Consider the following 8,997-nt stretch of genomic DNA (forward strand, 5'->3'; position numbering starts at 1 on the left):
AAAGGTGTCGTCAACTCCCTTGTCCAGTTACGACAACCGTCTGGCTCCAGGAACCAGGAACCAGTGCCCGCGAGCGTTTGGGTTGCCCTTGAATTCTTGGATATCGGGATTCGGTCTCTCCCTCGCCTCTCCCCAACAGCCGCTCGTTTTAGTTCCCAACGCAGGACCCTTGTGGTATTTTGTTCTCGACAGGTTTTCCGAACTGGCCTTGGCTTATGCCGCTTCTCCAGCAGCCTACTTGATATTGATATTGAATATTGATATTACGGTATATGATGTATAGAAGAATAATATTGTATTTTCATGATATCGTTTCATTTTCCTTACTTAAAATCTCTCTCTAGCGATTGTTTTAGTATTCCGTTTCTCATACATGCCTGGAGGTACTACTCAATTGCCCTAGCAAGGACGTGAATACGTCTACTGCCCACCAACAGAGGCCCTCCTACGCATCCATTGCGAGCGGGTAACGACTCTCTGGCATCATATTACCTCCTTATTTTTTTCTCTTTCGGACCTTTCTCTTCCTCTTCCTGATCACCTCAACTACCTGCATCATATCACCCATCCGACCAGCTAGATTCCTCTATCCGCGATCAATCAACCGAACAAGTATGTCAATATCGTCTGATACTTGGTAAAGTATTATAAAGGGGCCTTTCTGGCCTCGAGACATCTAAGGGTAGTGCTAATGGGACCCCCTAGAATCTTCCTAGCTTAACTTCTTACTCTCTGTTAACGATGGCACCAAACACCAAAGTTATTCTGATCCGCCATGGGCAAGCCACTCACAATCTGGAAGATGTAAGAACTCATATATATCTTAACAATGTATCTTATATCGAAGAGCAATGACTAATCGAAAAATTATAGGACTTCCAACAACCAGATCCACGCTTGACTGAGCTTGGAAAGGAACAATGTGTTAAGGGTCTCCGTGACGCTTTCGCCGCTGGTGAATGGGAAGACTTCCAAGATCTCGAACTTATTGTCGTCTCTCCACTCTTCCGAACTTTGGAGACTGCGTTCCTTGCCTTTGGTAAGGAATTTCGTGATAAGAAGGTTCCATTTGTTGTTCTCCCAGAGTTCCAAGGTATGGTCAAGAAAGATGTAACCCAATCTCGAAGTTGTTTGGAAACTGAGAAGGCTCTCGTAATTTTTAGAGACGTCTCCCAACCCTTGCGATACCGGCAGCTCGGTCGAGTCACTCAAAGCGGCGTTCCCGTCCTTGGACTTTCGCAACTGTGAGCGCCACGACTGGTTGACGAAGTCTCACGGATTTTACACTCGTACTAACCTTGGTGTCCGCGCTACCTGCGCTCGAAAATGGTTGTTCGAGCGTCCTGAGAAAGTCATCGCGGTCGTAAGTTCCCCCCTTTTCTTTGCATCCAGGTTGACAGAACCGTACTGATCTGTCTTTTGTCTACCGACAGGTTACTCACTCTGGATTTCTCCGTTGGTTGACCCCACAAGATTTTCCCTTCGTCGAGAATCGTGACAAGTATCGTAACTGCGAATATCGTGGTTACACCTTTGCCCAGACGACTTCTGATGATGGTGAAGGAAGCCCTTTCAAGTTGGTCGAGGAACACTGGTCCGTCGAACTTAGGAAGGCTAAACGAACTGGAGAGGTCGAAACTCCGGTCTTGACTGCTGACCCATCTGAGACTGCTGCAGAGGCGATCGCTCCTCCAAGCCAGGGTGGAGATGGAGCTTTTGATGATCCTGAACAACCTACCATTGTCTTTTGAATGAGGACGGCTATGTATCTCGTAGCTGGTAATTTCCCTCGTCATCTCTGCTGGCTAGGCTAATCTTTCGTTTCGTGGATAATTCTTTTCTTCATTCTCATGATTCTCATAATTAATTACTTATCATGGCTGGCGTTTGGAGAGCGGGCATCATGTGTTTCCGGCCGCTACCACGCATTACCATCGATGACTGGGATGTTTTAGACGCCCAAAAACGGTCAAAGATGTTTTCCTTTTTAGCTCTTTTTCTAGTCGTGTTCTCTATTCCAGGTTAATGTTATGGGATAAAAGGTTGTTTTTGTATTATTTGTTAAGCATAGCATTAAACAAACCAAAAAAGCTTACTCTTCCAATTCGAACTACCCAACCACCGGAGCTAGCTGCCGTATTGATATATTATTGTCTTATATCGATATAATTTAAACAAACGCCGCCTAGACACCAGCCATTTGCTAAGAGCATTTTCGGGAAAATAAATGAGCCCGACGAAATCCAAAGTACTGCGCAATATGACAGAGATAAAGATATAATTAAAGAGTGAGCACCCCCAGAGTGCCTACGAATCAAAAAGTTCCGTGTTTTCAGAGTGATGGGAAATTTGAAAGAAAAATGAAATGGCCAATGGCCCGGGAAGTTGAGAAATATGGATATGGCCTCCCGAGCCTAGGGGGACAGGTCATCCCATCAAGATGATGGGGTTCGCATAAGTAACAAAGACAGTACCTAAATTTTGCGATGTTGTAAAGGGTATATAAGCCCTCAGGAAGACTTTTCCGATCTTTGCGGTGGACCCTCTCGTTTGTGGTAGTTAACAGATTTCCGACAGGCGTGGCATTTCCCCGTATTATTCCTGAGGTGTTTTGTACAGGAACCACAGAACATAGAGCCTACAAACTCTTGATAAGAATCGAGTAAGAGAGCTTGAAAAAAGCCGTTTATTTCGACGGGATCCGTTTCCGCTAGGCCTCGTAGCCAAGCTCCTGAAAGACGATTTTGGGGGATAACCTTATCAACTACCTGGCGTAAGCCCTGCCAGTCCGAGCATGGTGCGGTTTGCAAAAGGGAGTAGATTAGACTGAGTGGGGTTTCAACCGTCTTCTCCACAGGTGCGCCATCATTAGGCCTTTTCAGCATGTCGTCTTGTAGAGACTTAGCCAGAGTGGACATCATGGCCCGCTTGAGGGAGTCGATGCCTAGGTAATCCGTAGCTGCGTATAAGTCACAGAACTTTTCCGTGCTTAGCTTGCCTTTGATCGAAAAACCTCCGCTGTACAACCATGTTGCAATGGTTTCGAAGGCATCGGGCTCGATATCTGGTAAATTAATCTCCCGGGTGTTGCCCTCGATGAATCCTTCTTTGCAGGCTGCCTCGAAGAAAGTTGATTGCAAACATATTATCGCTCGATGAAGGTCATACTGCATTCTTTCCTCACCGACGATAACATTGACATCGGAAAATCGGGGATTTGCTAAAAGGCTATAAGAAGTTAGGAATAAAGGTAATTAGCGATTGTGTCGCGTCACCTAAAACGAGAGCCAGCCATCAGGGAAAACGTGTGTACCTGAGTAGAGACCCCTCTTCCATGCATGGGATGCTGATTTTCGCGCGCTTGACTGGCCTTATCTCCGGGATTTCAGTCTCCGAGTCTGAATGAGCCGGAGGTGATGTATTCTTGTTTTCTGAGGATGACATCGTTGGTTTGAAGTTGTTGGGAGAAGAAACTAGTTTGAATTAATAGTGCCTCCTCGATCTATTGTGTGTTCCTTGATCTTGTTAGAGGGACTGTAGCTCGAGTGTTGCTAGAGTTTGTGTTGCTCTCTAAAATAAAACATCACAGTTGTTGGATTTTGCTGGCAACGCAGACTGTCGAGGTTTTGATATGCATATTGGTTACTCATGGGATGATTTGCGGAAACGTCTTGACCTGATATTGCTTTCACCGGTAATTACGATATTATAGCTTACCAAGAGTATGTGAAAATACTGCCTGACATCTTAAATAGGAGCACTAAATAAACTGGTGTTTTGTTTGATCTCCTTCGTAGAGTTTTGCTTAACCATTCAGTTGGTGATATCGAATCGAATATACATGCATATCACCTAAATTAGTCTTGTCCGTTCCCGAAACTTCCATTAGCTAAATCGTAAGAACATCTATTATTAAGAATAAAATCTCAATTATCGGTCAGAGTCAAGGCTAATCGTCTGTATAATATTTGTATTAAGCGGGAGTTAAGGATTCCAGGAAGAGAAGTATCTGCGTGAATTGGAGGCTTGATTAATTAATTAGTACGCCTTAGAAAAATGATACTTCAAATGTTATTAAAAGCTATTCCAAGAATGACTTGCGGCCCTCTCTGATCCTCATGGCCCTGTCCTTAAGCTTATAGTCTTCGAGCCCTGTTGAATCTGGGTTCAGGTGGAGATAGGTAGTGGGAAACCGTTAGCCCAGTTAAAATTGATGCCTTCATCCATATTCTTTGGAATCTTGAAGGTATAAAACTTCGCCTCAACCGACTTTCCCCTCTTTGTCAACGCTTTTACCATAAGCCAGAATCCATAAGCATTCAGTGAGTTGTTTGTCTATGCGTTGGTGTCATCTTTGATATAATCTAGCGCTATATATAGCTGTGGGTATTTTTAGTAGTTCACTTGGGCTTCTTCGTATTGTTCTAGATGCAAATATGCTAAAATTCTGATCAAGTTCACCCAAGGCTGGCTTTTGATATCTCGAAGACCCTCCTTTTTGAGAAGTTCATTCCATTGGGTTGATAATGTAATACTGATTCGGAGTAAAAGCGGGCGGCGAGAATAGAAATACACCGACATATGATAAGCCTTTGGAGGAGGAATTTCTTGTCTTTACGCATCATCAGGAATATATCGATCCCTTTGAATATGTCGTATGCTACTTGAGCGTTGTCAAGTGCGGGGTGCTGTTATTTCCAGTCTATTACGGCCGCTAAAGAATGGTAGACTCGATTTTGCTTTCCCATGTCTCTGGGATTGCACAGTATTCGAATTCTTTAACCATAGCGTTGTTTTAGGGGACCAAGGAAAGCATATATTCTTTGGTGATTGATATAATAGGATTCTGAATTATAGCGTGCCAAAACGAAAAAAATAGGTTATATACTCAAATCGATTGTATATACTTAAATCGGCACCAGTTACAGCTATATATATTTAAATTTACACCAGCCACACAATCTTCAAGCTTAACGCATTTATAATATTTATATTAAATTTAATTTAAAAAATTTTTAAAACATTTATCTTCTGATTTGTTTAACTGCCTATCTATTTGCCTACTTGTCTACCTGTCTACTTGTCTATTAACCTATTTACTAACCTATATATTGGCCTGTTTACTGGCCTGTCTAGTAGTTTATCTAGCTGTTCCAGTAACTGTTCTGGTAGCTATTCCAGTAGCTGTTCCAGTAACTGTTCTGGTAGCTATTCCAGTAGCTGTTCCAGTAGCTATTCCAATAATTGTCCTAGTAGCTGTTTTAGTACCTGCTAGTTAGTTAATAAACTGCCTACTAGTGAACTGCCTGCTGGTGAACTTCCTGCAAGTGAATCCCGTTTACCCAGCATGCGTGGTAAAAATGTATAAGTCTTGAGATTCTTTAAGTTGGATTTATTATGGTGTTCAAACCGAATACTGTGTGGCTGATATAAATTTAAATGTATATAGCTGTGGTTGGTGTTGATTTGAGTATATATCATCGATTTGAGTGTATAGACAATTTTTTTTCGTTTTGGCCCGCCATATGAATGAATTATTTATTCGCGAAATCAGCCACATATTCACATGGTCGTGATTGGAGGCCAGCTTAGGTTTTTATGTAATTTATACATAGATATATATATAGGCATCTAGAGCTCGGTTTCTCAGCCTCCTTTTAACAAACTAGACTAATAAATCAAACCTAGCCGGCCTTTTTGGGTGGCCAGAGAAACCAATCTTTGAAACGTCTGGTGTCGAGGCTATTGAAACGTACAGTCGCTCAGGGCGGGTCACGCATGTTGAAATGCCGCATGGATCGATCAGGCTACACACGGTGGATCTAAATTTCTAAACCTTGTCAGGGTAAGCAAACCGTCGGCACTGGCCGATTTAATAGAAGAACTGTAGCCACTGTGCGGTATGCATATATGAGGCAATCAACACCAAAGTTTTCCTCAGGAATAAATATATTCGGATGTGTCTACCAAATTTAAACGAGCTGGAGATAGAGATGGATGGGATGGTTGGCGAGAAATAACTAGGGTGGCTGGCTGCTCTTTGTGACGTCTGGGAACGAGACCAGGTGGCTGCATATGCACATTCATTTCCGATATCGACCATCGACCAAACGCATACTGGCCTGCCTAATTTGTAAAATTTGAAGCCTTGTTATAATACGTTATACAAACTGGACCCTGAACCCTTTTTTGGGGAAGAATTTATATTCTAATATTTTTGTATTTTTTTTTATTAGCCCAAAGGCTAGTCTTTACTGAAAGAGGCTTCAGCACCGGCCAAGCCTAGCCTGGGGAGTAGTCAATTGGCCTAGGATGATTGATAACTAGCTAGCAGTCTCGAGAGACTTTATTCGCCATTCTATACTGCGGTTTTGCTAGTAAAGAGACATTTTATTTCGTTCTATTTCGGGCATCTTCACAAAAAATAAAACACTGGAACCTAACACTAAATAAATATAAAAGTCGAACGTATAGAGATTAAAAAACATGATAAAGTAGGAGCTAGGGGCTATATAAGCCTTTAGTGAACTACTCGTATCCTTAGCACTGCAGCCAGAAATTCAATCTTAAATCTGATATATAGTGTTAAATCTCTCGGAAGGACTCGAAAAGTGCTGCGAGAAGTATGGTCGTATTTTTCCCCTGCGCTACAAAATTGGGATAGCTGTTAGGGCTAACTGGGAAATCACGCCACTCTACACAATCTGTGCAGAGCTTGATGTTATTCCAGTCAGACATTGTGGAGTGCTCAAACACATTCCCAAGCCCTTCTAGCATTATATCATACTCACTTTTGCCTTCCGCCTCTGGATTCTTTTCTATGTATTTCGCAAAGTTGAAATCTACGATTTTTTTGGCGAGGTACAATGTCACCTCTTGTTTGAGGATTGGTGCAAGAAGGTAGTCGGCTGCTTGGTATAGTGCTGTTATGAGATCCCAATCTAAAGGGTCTTCATCCGTGAACCCGAGAGACCGAGTGTAGAAGTACTCTATAACTCTTTTGAATACATCACTGTTAATATGCGGGATGGTAATTTGGCGCGACTTCCCTTCTGTAAATGCCTCATTGAGGGCACCGACGAAGTAGTCTGAGTTTGCGGCTAAGATAATCCGGTGTAACTTGAAGACCTTGGCTTCTTCACCGATGATGACTGTGACATCTGAGAAAGTCGAATTTTCTAGGAATCCTCGCAACAGTGCTCGATGATCGACCCCCCCCCCCCCCCACTTTAGACTGAGAAATATAGTGGTTCCTTATTTTCCGTAGGTCTCGATCAAAATTAATCCTGTCGCAGCTAACGGATGTACGCCACCAGTGGTCCATGTTACTTAATTGATTTTAGGGTTCTTGTAGAACGTAAATTATAGGAAAAACTCAATGATCAGATGCTAGCGAAAGCAAGGAGTAAAATGAGTCTAGTATAGAGCTTGAAGATATATTACTGAGTATTTATATATCCGCATTGGCAGCTAGGTTGTTCAGAACGCGGGGGTGAAACAAATATTTTCTGCTCAACATATATCCGTATATGGGTGGTATACGTTAGTCTCGTATCCAGGGTATACGTTGAAAGAAAAGAGCTCGCTACTAAGTTGTCTGGCCGAATTTCGAAGTTAGATCCCAAAAATTCGGGCTCGTAATGCTGGATAATTCGGAGGGATCTAGAGGAACGGGTCTATGGGATGATGATACCGTTATCAACATTAAATTCGCGATGAAAGTTATAATCTGTGGATTCGTGAACAATATTCAAATTTTCCTATCTCTAATCTATATTGTATGAAATACCTATCCTTCAGATTCTCTACAAATCGAAAATGCAATCTAAATGCCAAAGCCTTCTAGTGATATATTACTATCCACGAAACCGTCTTCTAGTCATAACTTTTGGTCGCATCCTCGACACTTTTTCCGTGGTTCATAGGTCAATCCCAATCTGCAGGTCTGGCAGAAGTTTGAGAATATCATCTTTTGCAAGGTGTCAATGATCAGACCGTTGAAAAGATTATGATTATCCTTGACACTGGCCATTCCCTTTACCCATTCCGTATTGACCCCCCTCAGAGCTAGAAACTGCTTAACTGGTTTCTGAAGCACATCAAAATCCTTCGATGTTGAGACCTGTGCGAATCTCCACATAAGGTGGATAGGATTTTGGATCGTACAATCATGCGTAGCTTTGTTCTTCACAACGTCCATCTGGATTGTAGTAGTGATTTGGTGCATGATCTCTTCCTTGAGGCTGTGAATGCAGAGATGATCTGCTGCTGTATATGTATCGAGGAATTTTGAAGGTTCGTAGTCTTCAGGAACGCTGTAACCACATCCGTATATCCACTTGAGAATGACATCAAAGGCGGCAGGTTTTATATTTCGTAATTCCACCCGATGGGGGCTACCACCTGGCTTCATTGCCTTGCAAGCTTTCCTTAAGTACTCAGATTCGGCACAAATTATAGTACGGTGAAGTTTGTATTCTTGACGGCCCGTGCCGACATATACCGTAACATCGGAGAATTCTGGGTCCCAAAGCTTCCTAGAAGAGGCCTCAATATTAGTGTATTTTTCGGAGAGTATTATTTGAGCTTCAAATGGAACATGTATTTAAGAAAATACAGATCAACGTACCCTAACAGTAGTCCGTATTCACTTGGCGTGGGCGCTGGGGATGTCTCGCCCTGCATTTCGGATTTTAGTCGTTTCGAAGGCGGTTCAACTATAATATGCTCGCTCGGTGTTTCCTGATCGATGGCCATATTTTAGAAGCCTAAACTGAACTAGGGCTCTACACTGCGCTGATCTAAAATCGTCTCAGAGACCGAAGATTTGTGGCAAAACTTATTGTATAGAATATTCTATGATGTATAGGTAAATATAATTTTGCAAGGTTGAGGTTTTCTTGAACTACCAAAATAGAAATATTGGACAAGGGTAAGAAGTTTCTGGGTATAATTTAGTTTAGATTTAGGGTAGGTTTCTATATGGAAGGGGGCTGG

General features: G+C 42.4%; 3 protein-coding genes across 3 annotated transcripts; 1 reads left to right on the forward strand and 2 right to left on the reverse strand.

The window, feature by feature from the left end:
* Window positions 1-741: 741 nt before the first annotated feature.
* On the forward strand, window positions 742-1,751 carry AOL_s00076g83 (uncharacterized protein; the record flags this gene model as incomplete). Its single annotated transcript, XM_011122636.1, has 4 exons — window positions 742-804; window positions 874-1,093; window positions 1,164-1,363; window positions 1,434-1,751. The coding sequence occupies 4 exons, from the start codon at window positions 742-744 to the stop codon at window positions 1,749-1,751; spliced, it is 801 nt and encodes a 266-aa protein (XP_011120938.1).
* Window positions 1,752-2,510: 759 nt separating this feature from the next.
* AOL_s00076g84 (uncharacterized protein) lies at window positions 2,511-3,444 on the reverse strand (the record flags this gene model as incomplete). The annotated part of the gene is made up of 2 exons (XM_011122637.1): window positions 2,511-3,228; window positions 3,314-3,444. The coding sequence occupies 2 exons, from the start codon at window positions 3,442-3,444 to the stop codon at window positions 2,511-2,513; spliced, it is 849 nt and encodes a 282-aa protein (XP_011120939.1).
* A 3,141-nt stretch (window positions 3,445-6,585) lies between these two features.
* AOL_s00076g85 (uncharacterized protein) lies at window positions 6,586-8,757 on the reverse strand (the record flags this gene model as incomplete). The annotated part of the gene is made up of 3 exons (XM_011122638.1): window positions 6,586-7,178; window positions 7,996-8,537; window positions 8,630-8,757. 3 exons carry the CDS (start codon window positions 8,755-8,757, stop codon window positions 6,586-6,588), a joined length of 1,263 nt encoding a protein of 420 aa, XP_011120940.1.
* Between the last annotated feature and the right edge of the window lie 240 nt (window positions 8,758-8,997).

Source organism: Orbilia oligospora, assembly GCF_000225545.1.
Source record: "Orbilia oligospora ATCC 24927 unplaced genomic scaffold scaffold00076, whole genome shotgun sequence".
Lineage (NCBI taxonomy): Eukaryota > Fungi > Ascomycota > Orbiliomycetes > Orbiliales > Orbiliaceae > Orbilia > Orbilia oligospora.